Below are 19,311 nucleotides of genomic sequence, written 5' to 3' on the forward strand. Positions count from 1 at the left end.
CAACAACAAATTAATAACAATAATAACAATTCAAGTTATTTATGTGAAGTGCTTGCCCTTTATAGCTAATTACATTTAACTCTATAGCAATTATTTGTCATTAAATATTTATCAAATGCATTTGTTAGTTATTTTTATTGTACCATTAAACTTTGTTCTTTTATGGCCACTGCATTATATGAAGAATTTCACAGAGCTTTGTATTTGATGAGTGCTAGCTAAAGACTTGTTGAATTGAATTGAATTTATTCAGTCACTTCTTTAAATGGTACAGATTAGGACTCATCCATATCTTAGTGAACTGCTTACTAACTGTATGACTTCATGTCATTTGCTTCACTTTCTCCATCTGTAAAATGGGGATAATAATAGCTCTCCAACCAAGATTGTTGCATAGTTAATATAGTGACATTTGTAAACTTTAAATTACTATAATTTAGTATAATTTACTATAAATTTGTAAATTTTAAATTACTATATAAATGCAAACTATTTTCTTATTGTTAGTAGGGTGATATTATTTTAAATTTAGCTATACTGACTCTTGGATGACAGAATTACAGTTTAGTCTTCTGTTGTTTCCAACCTGGTAGGACCTACAGAGCCTATCCTTTTCTTGTACAGCCTTTGAGAACACTAGGTTACCTTCCTGCCATCATGAGACATGAGAGAAGAGGATTTTGTGCACATAACCATGGCAATCACTCATCTCTATAGCACCAATTTATAACCTGGTCCTCTGTTCACAATATGGAAGGAACATGAATGGTAACCATCTTGTTTTTCTTTTCCATGCAGGTCACTGTCCAGTACATCCAGGACAATGGGGCTGTCATTCCAGTGCGTATTCACACCATTGTGATTTCTGTACAACACAATGAGGACATCACGCTAGAGGACATGCGCCAAGCTTTAAAGGACCAAGTGATCCGAGCTGTGGTGCCTTCAAAATATCTGGATGAAAAGACAATTTACCACCTGCAGCCCAGTGGGCGTTTTGTTATTGGTGGGCCACAGGTGCCTTATTTTTCTTTACATCTCAGTATTCAGTTTGTTTTATAGATTCCTGTCTGTATAATTATGCATTAATCTTACTATTTAGTTATTTATATACTTCTCTATTTATCCACTTATCTATCTACTCAACCATCCAACAATCTATCTATTCATCTATCTATCTTTCTATCATTTATCAGTCTACCTATCTACTTAGCTATCTTACTATTAATCTATCTACCCATACATCCAAATATCTGTTTGTCTATTTTATCCATCCATCCATCCATCTATCCCTCTATTATCTATCAACATGTTTATCTACTTATCTATCTTCTTATTTATCTATCCATACACTCAATTATCTATTTTTCTGTTTATCTATCTATCTCTCTATCTTCCATCAATCTGTCTACCTACCTGTTTACCTATTTTACTGTATATCTATCTATACATCCAATTACCCATATATCTATTTTTTTTGTCATTTATAAATCTGTCTACCTATCTACTTATCTATCATCTTATTTGTCTATCCATACATCCAATTATCTATCTGTCTGTCTGTCTATTTTATCTACCTATTCATCCATCCATTTATCTATCATATATCAATGTCTACCTATCTACTTATCCATCTTTTTATTTATCTATCTCTCCATCCAATTATCTATGTATCTATCATCTATCTTTTTATCATCTATCAATCTGTCACCTACCTATTTATCTGTTTTACTATATATCTATCCATACATCCAATTACCTATCTTTCTATCATCTATCAATATGTCTACCTACTTATCTATTGTCTTATTTTTCTATCCATACATCCAATTATCTATTTATCTATCTACTCACCTATCTATCCATCTAATCATCTATCTCTCTATCATTAAAAAAAGATGATATTATTATTATCTATTTTGTAATGAACGAGAATCTATTAATTTTCTTATATTCACTTTTGGAAAACAGAGAAAAGTAATCCCTCTCTTTTTGAAACAAATACGCATATTTAAGAAAAACACTTTTTAATAGGCTATATTGTCTTGATCTGTACCTTGCTACTAATCTCAGATGGCTCTCGAGGGGAAAGGGAGGCAGGTGATCTTGCACAACCCTTCTTCACTCAGATCCAATTCACTTGTATTTCATGATATCACCTTTCTGATGTCATAGTTCTCTTTGAGAATGAAGGACAAACAACAATAAAAAAATATATCTCAATATGTCAACCACCTCTCTGTCAGGGGGTAGGTAATGTATTTCATCATGGTTGGTATCTTTTTGCTCCATGTCCACATGTATGTCCAGGGAGACATAGGAGTTGATTTGAAGTGGCACAGTGGAGTTTGGAATTTATCTCTACTTTCTGAAATCTCAGGAACAAATTTAATACTTCTTCCACATAAGAAGCTTTCAAGTCCTTTAAGGCAACTGTCATATACCCTTAATCTTTCCTTTTCCAAGTAAAATATCCCTATATGAACTTAATAGTAATAATGCTAATGTATATCTAGAACTTTAAGGTTTGCAAAGTGCTTTCCAAATATTATTTCGTTTAATCCTTATAGCAACATTGGAAGGTAGGAACTATTATGTCCCCATTTTATGAGACTTAGATGCAAAGAGAGTAGCTCATTTAGCTAGATTGGAATTTGGGTCTTCCTGACTCCAGGGTCTGTGTTTTATTAATTGTGTTCCTTTAGCTACTCTTTGAACTATTATTATATTCCAATAACCTAGAGTGAATGAGGGATAACAAGTGAATAGCCCAGTACTATCTAGATGGTATTAAGAGATTCAGAGTTAGGCACTTTCAGAATAGCAAGTAGATTTAAGGAGGATTTATAGGCTGACATGGAAAGGAGTTACCCAGGATGAGAAGAAAATACTCACTATATTTATGACCATCATACATATCCACTTAGAGGTGACCTTTAGTTTTTCAGAGACTATGACATTCTGTGATTCTTAATTGAGTAGTTCTATCTAATCCAATCAAAAACATATTTGTCAAGTGCCTATTATGTGCTAGGAGATCTGCTAAGCATTAAAGGATATAAGAAAAAAAAAAAAGACAGCTGCAGCCTTCAAGGACCTTATAATCTAAAGGAAGACAACATACAAAAAAGGGCAGGAAGAGAAGGCAGAGGTGAACAAAATAGGCAACATCTTATTCCTTTGAGCTGAAATGAGGGAGAGTATCAGATGCAAAGTAGAAGGAGTCCAGTTTGTCTTTTATAAAGGAAAGCATTGGGAGGATTTATCAGAGAAAAGAAGAGGATAAGGGGAGGATGGTCAATCAAGTCTTGAATTAGCAGCAAGGCTATGGATTTAGAAGTGATGAACTTGGGGGCATCTTGTTCTGTGGAGCTGAAACCAGGCAAAGCAGTGAAGACCAAATCAAGTTCTAGTGGGACAGTATTGGTCTGGGCCTTTGTTTTAGGGTGGAATACTACCCAATTTTTCAAATACAAATTAGCTCTCTTTTTTTCCGTCTATTCCATTTAAGGGCCTATCCATTGTCCAATTTCCCTGTTTGTCCTAGATATATTCATTGCTGGATGAAATCCATGGCCTGCCCATCCAGCTGCTTATCATGAGAGGCTTATTGTGAGGGAGCAGACTGCCCTTTTCCTGTTCTCCTGAGATGATTCTCTTATTTTCTGCCCCACACAGGGTTATGATATATCTCTGACGTTTCCCTTTTCTGCAGAGGAAGTCAGGAAGACTTGATTTAAATTTCTACCTTAGATACTTACTAGCTGTGTGATCTAAAGCAAGTCACTTAACTTATGTTTACTCTGGTTTCTTTAGCTATAAAATAGGGATAATAACAGCATTTGCCTCACAGATTATTATGAGGGTCAAGTGAGATTATATCTGTAAAGAGTTTCACATAGTACCTGACACATTATAGGTGCTACATGATGACTTTTCCTCTTCCTTTCTTCCTCTACTCCTTCCCAGCACCTAGATTATGCACCTTCTTTGTTAATGTCAGTTTGTCCTCAAAATCTGGGGCAGTGGGAAGGCTTTTTCTTATTCACCCTAGAATTTTCCAAAGTGAAGATTTCTTAGCTACAGGAATGTGAGATCATACATTTTGATTAGGAAGGAAGCCCAGAGGCCATTTAGTTTAACTCTTCATGGTGCAAGTCAGGAAACTGATTGTCACAAGGTAGTTAATGTCAGAGATGAGATTTGAATCCAGATCTTCAGAGTCCAAAGCCATTCTTTCTGCACTACATTTCTTCACAATAAAAAACAACAATAATAACAATGATGATACCCACAATAATAATTAATGGCTAATATATATTTATATATATAATGTGTGTATATATATATATCACTTTAAGATTTGCAAATATGTGGAGTAATATGCAAATATATTCAAAGATGCACATTTTGAACATATGCTTTACATATACTATCTCATTTAGTCTTTACAACAACACTCTAGTTGGGTGCTATTGGTATTTTACATATGGAGAAACTGAGGCCATACAGAAGTTAAATGATGAGAATGGGATCACCCAGTTAATAAGTATTTGAGGAGAGAATTGAAACTTGGTCTTTTTGACTCCAAATCAGGCACTCTGTCCCACTGCCCTGTCTAGCTGTCTCATCATCACTATAATTCTTATTCTTGCACCATCTTATCTAGGTGTAGGGGGATAAGATCCCCCAGGTGTAGAATCCTATGTCTCATTTCTCATTATTCCTATGAAGGAGTTAACTGGAAAGTAGAATATTATTTGATTCAGCTTTAAGCACAAGTAACTGCTCATTCTCCATGACATTTGCAAAAGTCTTAAAGTTCCAAAGAAAAGAGTGAATATATAAGGGTAAATAGCAATTAATGACTCTGGTGTCCGGGAGCAGGTGGCCTTGCCCCAGTGACACTTTGACCCATAAGACATCTATTATATCCTGTTCATCATACTTGCCTGGCGGGTGTTGGTCCTGCTCAGGAGGCCTGATTAGAAATCCAGTGACATAAGTAGGGACTTTGGCGAATAATTCTAAACACCACTGACCCAATATCACCATCTAGTGGACAATTTCCATTCTAACAGTTTGTAAGGACTGGTTTTCTCTCAGAACTATTTCTTTAGCCATCATCTGGTTGCTCTTCCTCCCCCACCCCGTTCACTTTACAGATGAGGAAACTGAGGTTCAAAGGGGAGACAGGACTTAACTAAGGTCAACAGAGGCAGTTGCTCTCCTGAGTTCTGATCTATCAGTGGCCACAGCATAGGAAAATGGACTGATGCCATTATCTTCTTGTGAGTTCCTTAAGGGAAGGATTGTCTGACCTCTTTTTGCATCCCTGGAGTTCAGCACGTACCTGGAACATGATAGATACTCAATAGATATTGATTGATTCTGGATGCTGTTGCTGCTTATTCCTCTGTCGGAAACTGCTCATATGACTCTTATTCTTGCCTCCTTGCAGGGGGATGCAGGAGTCACCGGCAGGAAGATCATTGTGGACACTTATGGAGGCTGGGGTGCCCATGGGGGTGGAGCTTTCTCCGGGAAGGACTATACCAAGGTGGACCGCTCTGCAGCCTATGCAGCCCGTTGGGTGGCAAAGTCCCTAGTGAAAGCCAAACTTTGTCGGAGAGTTCTTGTGCAAGTATGTTGATGCTTTTCTCCTTCCTCTCTACCCCTTTCTCCCAATATCTTTTCTATTTCAGGATCCACTTTCTGATTAAAATCTATGATTTCTGAGATGCTTAAAGTTAAGTTTACTATCTATTAGTCAGTCCTTCATTTGCAGAATTCCATTTTACCCTATGCTATCCTTTCCCCTTATATGTTGCTGAAGGAAAAAGACTAAAAGAAAAAGACCTTATTTGTGGTAAAGTGGTAATCTTAAGATGGTAGAATAGAGACTTTAGATTTCTTGCTTTTATCAAGCCCTGAATTATGATAAGGGATGGGTAGAGGTAAGATTAGGGTGGGACAATGGGTGATTTGTCCCAGGGTATCAAAATTTAGAGGTTCTGATGGAATTTATACTTCATCCAAAAAACAACTGAGATTAGCATCTATGTATTATTATTATTAGTTAAAATAGGAAGCTAAATAGTGGCTCACTTCCTGACACTGATCTCCCTTGAAACAGCCTATTTCTGCCAATGGGCAGTGGCTTAGAGTCTATCTCCTTATGGTTAGAAGTATATCCCTGAGATATCGATTTTACTTTAACCTCAATTGAATTTGTTTTTAAAAATTAATTTAAGGGCATCTTTCATGTTGCTTACCTTAGCTGTCAGAACTGCTAGTTATGGCTTTGGGGATGGAAAAGACTCACAGCTAATTTGTCTCTTTTGCCCCATCCTTTTATGAAGGTTTCTTATGCTATTGGTGTGGCTGAACCTCTCTCAATTTCCCTGTTCACCTACGGGACCTCCCAAAAGACAGAGAAAGAGCTATTAGATGTGGTGAATAAGAATTTTGATCTTCGTCCTGGAGTCATTGTCAGGTAATGCTCTGATGGTTGCAAAGTTTGTATGAGTGGGCACCCACAGACACAGACATGGTTCTAAAGAAGCTATAACCATTTTCCCTTTTCCAGTCTACTTTAGATTCCCTCTCTGCTTCTCATTCACTAAAGAGAAAATAAGACAAATGATTTTTTCTTTCTGGAATTATGATTTTTGGAGGAAGAAGAAAAGTAGAAAAGCTCACCCATAAACATGAGCTGAGCTTTGAAGGAATCTAAGGATTCAACTGGATAGGAATGAGCAAGGAGTGCATTCTGGGCAAAGGGAAATATCTAGGGCCAGACATATCTGTTTCCTTGCCCAAGAAACTTCAAGAAGGTGAATAGGATTAATGTGCAGGAAACCTGGCAAAGAAAGCCCGATCCAATTTGTGAAATTTCCTAGAGGTGATAAAGAACCATTAAACATTCTTGAGCATGGGGTGACATGGTCATAAAAGATGGTAGAGCCTGGCATAGGGAATAATTTCAATGAATTCTTCATTGTAGTAACATAGCTAAATTCTCTAACAAAGAATTTTCATGACATCCTAAAACTCAAACTTTATATAATAACAGTAAAGCTGTATTTTATAGTGGTTTAGAATTTATTTTGTCCATATTAACTTATTTGATGCTTGCCACAACCCAGTGAGGAGGGTGCTATTATTCTTCCCAAATGATATATAGAAAGAGCATGTTCCCTAGTTTTGGTTCTCTGGTGTTTATAATGCATGTGATTCATAGAATGCAATTCCAGAATAATAGAACATTCTTTTTCCTTTTGCTGAACTCTTAGGGACCTTGATTTGAAGAAGCCAATTTATCAGAAGACAGCATGCTATGGCCATTTTGGAAGAAGTGAATTTCCCTGGGAAATTCCTAAGAAGCTCAAATTTTAATGTTGGCAAGAACCAGTCTCTTGAAGAGAACACAATAGGATTCCTCATTGCAAGATGGCCCTGGATTTCCATTCCCCTTGACCACTCTATATCCAGATCAGAGAGCTAAACAATACTGACAGACTACATATTATCTCTATGGGAATTGGTTCTATTCTTCACCACTGCCCCTAGTTAGTGGCAGCCATGCCCATTTTTAGCATGTTGCCATCAGCAGAAAGCCTGGAAGAAAATTCGTCTTTCTAGTGTTGCTAGATCAGATCTGTTTGTAAAGCTGATAATGATTTTTCCTTAACTCTTGATTCTGATGTAGGACAATATGATTTCAAAGAAAAGGCATATATCCAAACTGTGTAGATATGCTAATTTCAGTTTTTATCCCTTTATCACTCAGGGGTCAGTGGTGGTAGTAGGGTTTGGAACCGGGGAGTTCTAGGACCCAGATTTATTTTTCTTTCAATGGCAATCCTGCATTCTTGGTACATTGGCCTCCTTCACTGGCCATGTGCCAAGACAAGGATTTCCCAGATGGGTCAATGTTTCAAAAATTGGGCCTTATATTTGTGAGATAATCCTTGCACCAAAAGGTTTCTATCTGGGAGCTCCAAGGGAGTCATTGAATAGATTTCAGGGGGTCTGTGAATTTAGCTGGGGAAAAAATCCGGCATCTTAATTTTCACAAACCTCTCACTGAAATAGAAACCATATCCTTTAATGATTTAAAGCCATTATTCTGAGAAGGGGTTTATGGGCTTCATTCACCAAATACTGCCCAAGGAGCAGTTAAAAACATCTGAATTACACTGAAAAGTTCTTGTCTAGGAGCAAGTGTGATGCAATTAAGAGATACTTGGATTTGAGTCAGAAGTTCTGGATTTAAATCTTAACTTTGCCAGTTAGTATCTCTGTGACCTCAGGCAAAGCACTTAACTCCTCTGGGCTTCAGCTCCTGTAAATTCCAGTTCCAAATCTATGATTGTAGGAGCCTAAGTGCCATGTCTAATCCATTTCAGGGTCATGTTCTGAAGTCTCGGGGTCCTTCCTGGTCCCCCTCTTGGTGCTCTGGGTCTGTTTTCTGTCAAGGAACAGACTTCATAGAGAAAACAGGTTTTTAATGGCACTCTAGCTCAGTGCCTTTTACATAGTAGGAGCTTCCCAAGTGTTTATCAAATTGGACAGTAAGAGGAACTTACTAGAAATATGTTTGCATCTGCCTGGAGAAAGGACTGGTGCTTCCTGGCTTATGGGTAATCAATGATCTTTATGATTCAATGTTAAAGAGACAAGGCCAGAAAGAGAAGCTAAAGAAGTATTTACTTCTGTCTCAGGAATATTTCATACAAATCACACGAAGTGTTACCTGGCAAGAATACCCTAAAGGTTCTAGCAAGAATACCCTACAGGTTGTTCTTGGAGGGAATGAAGGATAAGAACTAGTGAGAAGCTAGAAAGACTAAAGCATCATCTAAAAAACTAAGAGGAAACCCAACTAATCAAGAAATCCACCAGATCAGAATGTGTCATTCAAGGGCTAGCACCAGAGCTCAATTTTCCATAGAGCTGCTGCTGTTAGGAAGATAAATCTTTAAAACTCATTTTAAAGAGACTTGTGTTCCCTGAAGAGGAAATATCAATGAAGCAAATTCTTTACTAAAAAATACACAGCTATTAGGTACATACGTATTTTTCATGTGAAGGACTGAAGTCCTAAACTCTGATTGTACTTTCATCTTCTTACCTGGTACTTTCTAAGATACATTGGAGAAATGATATTTTTTAATTAAATGAATATAGTTTACCATAAAACCATAGCTAATAGACAGGCCCATTGTAAAGGTCAAGCTGATTTTTTGAATGTAAAACACTAAGCTACAGGAAGTAGCAGATGTAATATACCTCAGATCTTACTCCCCACCTTTTTCTATCTGAAAGGAAGGTGAAAAATAACTCAGCCACTGAAGAAACTTCTCATATCAGCCAAGGATACTATGATGAATGAGAATAGTCTATCATCTCCAAACTTAATTCCCTGTTCCTTTAAGTCAAGTCAAATTTCTTTCCCTGATACTCCATTGCCCTTGCAGCTGTGGACTCACCTGCTTTTCATTAATTACTTATCTGCCTAGGAAACTAAAAAAATTCCAGCATCATTTTGTCATTGATCACCAATAATGTTCTGTCTTAAATTTTTCCTCACATCTTAATCATTGATACACTTAAAAATTTTTTTGGCTCCAAAGGAATAGCTGGGATAAGACTTTTTTCAGATGGATAATTTTCAAGTATTTGTCAAAGATGTTAGTGTTATGCAACCTCCACAAGACAAGCCACCTGTCTCCTCTGATCATTGCCAGCAGAAAATGCAATTTTTCTTCACATTAATGAAAGAGTTCTGATAGGTGAAGTTTTAAGGACAAAGAGGTCCACTAACTAATGGAAAAGCATCTTTGTTCTTGTTCTATGACACCAGCTGTACTTATTGTTGTTATTTTTTTCCCCCACATCCATGGCAATATGTTTTCTGATCACAGAAAGAATATTTATCTCCTCAAGCCAAAATGAGATACAGAAATGTCCTGCTATAATTTAATTATATTTTACCCCAAAGTCCCTCTGCTTCTAACAGCACCTTACACTTAGAGCCAGATTTGGCCTTGGCCAGGCTTTACTGGTTAAGTGCCAAAGGAGTAATTGACCTGATTTTTGTTGACTTTTCCTTTTCAGAAATATAAAGAGCAAGCTGATTTCTGAGCCTATTAGCAATTCATTGATTTTCTACTTCTTCCCCCTCATCAAAGATTTTTCTTTCTTTCTTTCTTTTTTTTAAGGAAAGGTATTTGTATGAAGCTAACTTCTTTCCTTCTTAATATTCAACTCCTGCTAGTTCTGTATATAATAAATAAAATTTCAAACAGTATTAGTCTTGGGCTCGGTCTTTGCTATTTTTCAAAGTCTTCCAAAATAAGAGATGGGAAAAGCAGAATAATAAGCAAGGGTGTACTTTGAAATGGAAACAGAGGGACAGACTTCTGGATACCTAAAATTTTCTCTGCACTCTACCATGTGTATTCTACTTTCCCCCAACTTTTACAGATCATAATGGTTAATTCTATAATACTGCAAAAGGCACTAAACCAAATTTAAATCCAAATGTACAAGGAAATCCATCATGATATCATTATATTCAGATTGGTTATTCAGTATTCACTGCTTAAAGGAATTGAAGATTTGAGAGAATGTGCAAAAGAGAATAAGTGAACTTGTTGAGCTACTAATTCTTCGTTGCTTTTTATTCAGTTTTAACTTTAATGTTAAAAAATACAAGTAAATACATATGACTTCTTATGTTTCCTAATACTGTTTCATAGTAGATTTTTGTATTCCTTCCCCCCAAAAGATTTGTATTTGTTTATAATATGGATGAATATATATTTATATATACATATACACACATATATACATATATGGGATGTATGAGTATTTAAGGAGAACCAGCACCTTTGATATGAGGGCTTGCTGAGCCTTTTCAGAACTCCTTATCCACCTGGCCCTCAACTCTCACTGTAGGTCCAGAGAGCTGTAGCATGCAGCAATCACACCCTGGTAAACCACCTCAGCAGATGGCCTAAACCAGGCTGGGGTAACAAATAGGCCTCAACCCTGTCAGTGTGTAGGGAGATATCTACCCCAACACTTCTCCTGGTAGAAGGGACAGATGAAAACAATTTGTTTCAATGGCTATTAAGGCTACTGAAGCAGGCAGACACAATGGAGCACTTAGAGCTTGGTCAGAAGGTTGAAGGCACCAAGTTCATCTGCTATATCCCGAGTCATTGTCAGTTGTCCTGAATTTTGTTCTGCCATTGGACTGGAATGACTTTGGAAGAAAGAACAAGGCTGACCACTTTGTGCAATTCTTCTTCACTCAAATCTGATTTACACATGAATCAAACATTACCCTATACATTAGTCCCCCTTGAAAATAGGACAAACAACAACATATATGTGTGTGTGTGTGTGTGTGTGTGTGTGTGTATCTCCACACAAATTTTGGGGGGATCCTCTATAAACTTAAAAGAATTTTAAAAAATCATAAATTTTTCTTTCCTCCTCTACTTCCTTTTCTTGTCCTTTCTCTCCTTTATTTCCCCCTCTTCCTTCTCCTCTCCTCTTTCCTTCTTCATCTTTCTTCCTTGTTCTTCCTTCATCCTCTCTATCTTTCTTCCTTGTTCTTCTCATTTTCTTTTCTCCTCTCCTTTCCTCTCTTTCCTCCTTGTTCTCCAGCTCCAAGAATATACTATTTGTTTGTGCAAGTTCACCAACATAGATCACAATCCCACTTTGTTGCAGTAGATACTCTGTGAATTAGTGCACCTGAAATACCTCATCACTTTATGGCCAGCCTTGTGTTGACATGAACCTGTGCACTTAGCTTGGCAGCTGCTTCGTTTTCTAGATTGATATTTGGCAGACTTGTACTTGAAGTTCTTTGAACTTGAAGGAACTACCAAGCCAGGTGCTCTCATAGCCTTCAAAAATGCAGGGCCTTCTGCAGAGCATGATGAAGAGTGGTCTGGTGTGAACATACAGAGACATGTACAACCTGTTCCTCCAGAAGGTCTAATGTCTCCTTCTACAGAACGAGTCATGAGAATCTCCCTACCTCCTTTTCTACTGGGATGAAGGTCCCTTGATGAGAAAATTGCTAAATATTTTTCAGGTCCCTTAGATACCATTTCAGTATTTCTTGGTGCTCAGCTCAGTATGTTATATGATAAGGTTTTAAGGAATCATTTTGAAGATATTTTGAGGGAGACTTTCTATTTAGAAAGGGAGATAGTAACCTTGAATAACTTCTTAAATTTGTGATTCCAGGAATGGACCTATTCTTTGTTCTAGGAACAAGGCCCTAAGATTGGGGCTTAGTTCTTTTATTCTTGTTTATAGAAATATCACTTAAAATTAAAACCCACCTTTTTTCAATTTTGCCATATGCTTGAGCTGCTATCTCTTCCCTTTCCTTTATTAATCACCTTCTTGAAAGAATAATTTAAATTTATCATTTCCATTGCTTCAACATCCTCCCAATTATATATTAAAAGCTCTCTGTTTAATGTTCTAAGGTTGGGGCCTAGTTCTTATACTCCTGACTATAGACATATCACCTAAAATAAAACCTTTCTCAATTTTGTCATATGCTTGAGTTGCTATCTCTTTTCTTTCCTTGTTTATTAATCACCTTCTTGAAAGAATACATTTATTCTTTCCATTGTTTCAGCACCCTCCCAATTATATATTGAAAGCTCTCTGTTTAATGTCATCAGTGGCTTCATTAGCTGCCAGATGCAATGGCAATCCTTCCTCATTTTCATTTAACAAAAGTTTATTAAGTGAGAGAGTCAAGATGTACATGGAGTGTTAGCCTCTGAGGAACAAAGACCTGGATTCAGGTTTTACCTCTAACATAAACTGCTTCAAAAATGAAGGCTGTTTAAGTCTCAGTGACAGTGCCAACCTGTACTGAGGATAGTTATAGTGAGGTTAATGTGGACAATAATTGCTATTCAGTCTATACGTGCAATGGATGAGTAGGCTAGGATCTTTCGTAGGTGGGTCTGATTGAGTCCTCCTCAGCCTCCTAGGATGGTAGATAAGATTGCAAGAGTGATGAGGATTTTTATATTTTAGGCATGGGGCAATTTGGAAGAGGATGGATGTAGGGGCAATTTTTTGTCATGTTAGAAGGATCATTTCTGTTAGGAGTGGAATTCCTTGTGTTAGGAATTTTCTCATCTAATATCCCTGTTTCATAAAATCATTTGTCCAGTCCCCAACTTTATCTCTACCCTTACTATTTTGTCAGGGGCTGAGGGTACAAATATAAAAAGGCAAGAGCAAAGGAGAGCCAGGCACATATGTAAATAAATAAGAAAATTCAAAGTAAATATGAAGGGTTTTGAAGGTAGAGAGCACCATCAACTAAAGGGAATGAGGGAAGAACTTGCGTGGGAAGTGGCACATGAGTAGAATGATGCGAGAGTATTTCAGGCACAGGGGACCTCAGATGCATAGTCAGGAAATGGAATGTTGTGGGGAATAGTAACTGGGACAATCTGGCTAGAATGTGGCTACATAAAGACAATGTGGATTAAGTCTGGAAAGAGAAACTGGATCCAGAATGAATGAAAGGCTTTACATAACAAAGCACAGTTTTTTGTTTTTTGTTTTTTTTCTTATTCTAAGGGGATTAAGAAGGTAATAAAATTTCTTTAACAAGAGAGTTTCATGGTGAGATCTATGATTTAAGAGTAATACTTTGGAAGTTTTATGGAGCAGAAGTATCTAGTTCTCAGTGTGCAAACAATGATTAAAATGTAACTGGGTAATGTTTAACAAAATAAATATAGGTACAATGTAGATAATGTTAATTTGTGGTTTTCTAAGTCAATATGGTCTGGAAGATAGATTTGAGAAGAGTCAGGTTTGAAGTTTTTTGTGGTAGTTCAGTCATTTCAGTCATGTCCTGTTGTTTGTGACTCTATTTGGGGTTTTCTTGGCAAAAAAAAATATTAGGGTGATTTATCACTTCCTTTTCTAACTTCTATTACAGATAAGGAAACTGAAGCAAATAGATTCTAGTGACTTGCCCAGGTCTCACAGCTAGTAAGTATATGAGCCAGATATGAAATAAGAGAGATGAGTTTTCCCTGATTCCAGGGCTAGAAATCCACCCACTGACCTGCCTAGCTGTCACAGATTGGAGTAGCAAGACTAATTAGAAAAGCCTTTTTTTTTTAATTAATAATCTAGGGAAAAGACGATGAAGGGCTGAGTGGTAGAATGGTACCCAGATGAGCCTGAGTTCATATTTGTGTTCAAATTCCACACCATAAGCTTAATAGCTGACTGATCCTGGGCAACTTCTTGGACTTCAGTGTCCTCATCTGTAAAATGAGGATAACAATAATAACCCTGTTCAACTGGGCTTTTGGGAGGATCCAATTAATACATCTCTGAGTGCTAGCTATCTGGACTAGCATACACACAGTGGTCATTACATATTGAACTGAAGTGTTGGTGAATTAACCCAATGAGAATGATTCATCTGGACTGAATGCAGCATTCAACTGTGTCATTGTAAGAATGAATATGTGGATGGGAATGCGAATAAGAAGCAACAACTGGGAAGAATTGTTTCTGAGAAGTTTTTTAAAGAAGGTCTAGAGGGGGATATTCTGGGAAGGTGGAAGAATAGGTCAGAAATTTCCAGGCTCTCCAAATTTCCTCCACAAATGAATAGAAAGTTGTTATCATGTGAGTGGGATGAGAGAAGATTAAGGAACGTGGTCCTGTGGTTAGTAGGTCAGTGCTTAGTTTACTCAGGGCTCCTGGAAATAAGGCAGATATCTTATTACTTGTTCTAGCATCTTATTACATGTTTTAAGGTTGCCCCCACCTCCTTTAGACTTAAATTCTTTGAGCATAGGAAAGAAGGTCAAATTCTGCCTTAGTCACTTGCTAACTGAGAGATTCTAAGTCATTTATATTTCCTTATTTGTAAAAATGAAATCTTTAATTCCTAGGATTGTCCTGAGGATCAAATGAGATAACACATATAAAGCACTTAGCAAATCTTAAAGTATTATATTAGTGGCATTTTAATCTCTGTAACTCCAGCCCTATTATAATGCCTTCCACATAATAAGCACTTGTATTTTAGATCATTCAATCTCTGAGGGTCCACTGGCGAATACAATCCTAGAAGAGGCCTTCTAAGAGAAAGGGAAAAGGAAAGCTAAGTTATAAAAAGAATAACAACAGAATACTTATTAAGTATCTACCATGTGCAAGACACTCAATGTGTTGGGCAGTCCAAGACAAAGAACAAAACATCTCTTGACCTCAAGGAGTTTAAATTGTAGTGGGATGGAGTAGGGAATATCATATACCCAGATAAGGAAATATCAGGTTAAATGGAGGGAAGAGGAAGAGAAGAGAACATTAACATGTGAGGTTCCAGAGTTGAGGATGGAAGAAAAATAAGGATGTAGAGAAGTGAAAAGGAAGCAGTACATTTGGTGCCCATGGGTTACATTGGTAACTGTAGGTGTCTTTGTTGGCTAATTGAAAAGTGTGACTATAGTGGTGAGCACTTGGTGGCAGAGTAGGCCAGTAAGTAAGATAGTTTGGTATAGGCAAAGCTTTGTGCTCACCTTAAATCACAAGAAAGAGGGGGCCACATCTGCATAGGGCCCTGATATGACTGAGGGACATGGTATAATTTCTGGACCACATAAAGACAATATGTGAAAAATTATCTGCATCTTTGTTTAAGTTTTAGTGTAGTCTATGATTCCTGTTTTGTTTAGATCTTCTTGCTGCAGTGATGTTATTGAAGAGAATGAGATATTTGATTTTGATCCATTTTTTAAAGATTTGTATTTCTGTCCCATAAATTTGCAGTCAACATGGTATATATGGCATGCATGAATGTCTGAAAAATTGTGATTTTTTAAGGTTTCCTTATTTTTTTTGAAGTTTCATAATCTTTCAACATAAAAGAAATCCTAGGCACTTCATTTATCTGACAGATAGTCTCCATATATAGATAGCAGTAGCCATTTTAAGGATTTAGAAGACAAGTTGATCAGATTCCTTTGCTGAGTTACTTGAAATTAGGGGAGTCATCTATCTCCTAGACTTTCTATCTTTTGATTTTTCAACATAGATTTTTAGTTCTTTATTTACCCCCACTCCCATATAGTCCTTTTTGCCTTCTATTCTTCCTCCTAGCACATATCTATTCTTTCCATTATTTGATTTATCTACAAACCTAAGAACATATTGGTGTATATAGTTGACTTTCTCTAGCTCTTTGCTCCTTCTTGGAATTTACAATTTTTTGGGACAGAAGTACAAATCTTTAAAAAATGGACAAAATAAAATATTCTCTTCAATAACATTGCTGCAGCAAGAAGACTTAAACAAAACAGGAATCATAGATTACACTAAAAGTTAAACAAAGATGCAGATAATTTTTCCCATATTGTTTTTATGTGGTCCAGAATTTACAGTGGACCTGATGGGAATTAATATGTAACTGCTAAAGTTAGTAACTTGACCTCCTCATTCTCTGTCTTGGATCTTTGGGATGTACAGTGAGAAAAATGGCAGTTCTGCATACATAATTCAGAACATAAAAAAGAGATCAATAACAAAATAAACAAGAGATGGCAAAGTACCAAAATGGTAACCACAGGCACAATCCTAATAAAGGATTGTAAACAGCATATAAAAGTTAGGAGAACTAGGACTTCTGACCTGTGTTGAGGCTGGATTTCTGTGTTACAGTTACAGAGCAGTATTATGATAAATCAAGTTAGAACAAGAAAGCTAAACATCTTTTCATGGAAAATGTTTCATGGAAGTGTGGGTCTTACTAATTGGAGTACAGAATAAATCCTTATTTGTTGCAACCATGCTATTGTGCTGTTCTGCAATGTATGTGTATGTATGTATTTCAGAAGAAGACTTATATCAGACTTTTGCTGGAAACTGCTTGAGGTTGAAGGTCCAAAAGGCACTGGAGGGCTAGATGATTATGTTGTACCCAAACTGTAACACTTCGACTTCTTTGAGGCATACCTTTGGGTCAGAGATTATAAATTTCCAGCAGTCATCATCCCGTTACTGGAATAATTTTGGAAGGCTAAGTATCTGGAAGTACCCTCAAACTTTTGTTGACATTACTGGAAAGTGAAGGTCAATGCTAGACCTGTGGTCAGCCAGGAAATGAAAGCTCTCATTCCCCATGAAGTTGTGTAGAGACCTTGAATATAATCTCAGGGCCCTTTCCCCTCAACTAATATTTGCTTCTACCTAGCCTACTTTGAGCAGGAAGGTTATGTTTACAGAGTTCAACTCTTTTGAAAGAGGTACTGTGGAGATAAAGAGAGAACAATGAATTCTTAAATCTTTCAGTAAATTCCAGTCTGCCCTCCTTTTTATTTTAGCTGAGGGGAGTTCTGAATGCTGTGTCCTAAAAGTGACGATGTCCCCCAGACAGAAGAGCTTCTATTTTAGTATCAGAAAAAGAGATTCCTCTCACTTTTTGCAGGATTTTCACAATTTAAAGAGGAAAGTTATTACAAGTTTAAGATGAATCAAGCCTAAAGACATTTGCATGCATAGTAAAACCACATCCCTTGGGATAGATCACATGAAACATCTGGATTCTGACACTGAAAGGTAAAGAGAAGGGGATGCTTGCCACCCCAACATATTTCTTTCTCCAAGCTCAGATAATTTCTTGCTACAAATTTTAGGAGTCACAAATGAGAGCTGAATGCCAGGAGCAGCCTTGAAAAGAGTCTGGCAAGCCCTTATACCTGAGGTGCTAGTCCTTCTTGAACACCCACACACCCTTTATTTGATACTAGAACAAGCTCTAAAGAAACTTTTATTCCTCTCTAATCCTTTTGCAGCAAAATAGTTTGGGGTTGTGAAGATAGTAATTTATAGTTGTTTATTCTAATCTGCAGTGACATTTTAAAGTTTATTTGTGAATCAGATGATCCGGGAAATAATATATCATTGAAGAGGCAATGAGGAACTTATAACTAAAGCAAGTTTTTAGTCATAAGTTATTTTGGCCACTAGAGGGTAGAAGAGACTGAATTTTCATACAGGGGCAAAGTATTTGATCAGGATTTTTCCACTACTGAAAAGAATTCCCCTTTCCCCACCTACTTCTCTCCCAATCTCTGGGCTGTAGGAAGAAGTATATGGAAACACTAAGCTATAATAGATAGAGACTTGGAGTCAAGAAATGAGGATAATAATTCCCATAGTACATACCTCACAGGGTAATGTTGTGAAGTGTATATTACTATGTAAAATATTTTGAAAACTTTAAAGCACTATATAAATGTCAGTTATTATATATTTAATTTCTTCAACTAATTTGCCAATTAATATTCCCAGTGAAGGAAGAAGAAAAATATATCAAATAACAACAAAGTTCACATGGAAAAACAAAAGGTCAAGAATTTCAAGGGAATTAATGAAAGAAAAAATCAAATGAAGGTGGCCTAGCTGTACCAGATCTAAAATTATATTATAAAGCAGCAGTTATTAAAACCATCTGGTATTGGCTAAGAAATAGACTAGTTGATCAATGGAATAGGTTAGGTTCAAAGGACAAAACAACCAATAACTTTAATAATCTAGTGTTTGACTAAGCCAAAGACCCCAGTTTTTGGGATAAGAATGCATTATTTGACAAAACTTGCTGGGAAAATTGGAAATTAGTACGGCAGAAACTAGGCATTGACCCACACCAAGATAAGATCAAAATGGGTTCATGATCTAGGCATAAAGAATGAAATTATAAATAAATTGGAAGAACATAGGATACTTTACCTCTCAGACCTGTGGAAGAGGAAGGAATTTATGATCAAAGAAGAACTAGAGATCACTATTGACCACAAAATAGAAAATTTTGATTATATCAAATTGAAAAGTTTTTGTACAAACAAAACTAATGCAGACAAGATTAGAAGGGAAACAATAAACTGGGAAAACATTTTTACAGTCAAAGGTTCTGAGAAAGGCCTCATTTCCAAAATATATAGAGAACTGACTCAAATTTATAAGAAATCAAGCCATTCTCCAATTGATAAATGGTCAAAGGATATGAACAGACAATTTTCAGAGGATGAAATTGAAACTATTACCACTCATATGAAAGAGTGTTCCAAATCATTATTGATCAGAGAAATGCAAATTAAGACAACTCTGAGATACCACTACACACCTGTCAGATTGGCTAGAATGACAAGGAAAGATAATGCAGAATGTTGGAGGGGATGTGAGAAAACAGGGACACTGATATATTGTTGGTGGAATTGTGAA

The 19,311-nt window shown here is 36.6% G+C and overlaps 1 protein-coding gene across 1 annotated transcript in view; it reads left to right on the plus strand.

Moving 5' to 3' along the window:
• The window catches only part of MAT1A (methionine adenosyltransferase 1A), a 46,508-nt gene extending 36,193 nt beyond the window's left edge, over positions 1-10,315 (plus strand). Inside the window, exons 6-9 of the mRNA XM_051981967.1 lie at positions 799-1,017; positions 5,462-5,644; positions 6,363-6,496; positions 7,296-10,315. Coding sequence (XP_051837927.1) covers positions 799-1,017; positions 5,462-5,644; positions 6,363-6,496; positions 7,296-7,398 — 639 coding nt within the window. The 3' untranslated portion in view covers positions 7,399-10,315. The remainder of the gene's footprint in view (positions 1-798; positions 1,018-5,461; positions 5,645-6,362; positions 6,497-7,295) is intronic.
• The last annotated feature ends 8,996 nt before the right edge of the window (positions 10,316-19,311 follow it).

Source organism: Antechinus flavipes, chromosome 2 (genome assembly GCF_016432865.1).
Source record: "Antechinus flavipes isolate AdamAnt ecotype Samford, QLD, Australia chromosome 2, AdamAnt_v2, whole genome shotgun sequence".
In the NCBI taxonomy this organism is placed as follows: Eukaryota; Metazoa; Chordata; class Mammalia; order Dasyuromorphia; family Dasyuridae; genus Antechinus; species Antechinus flavipes.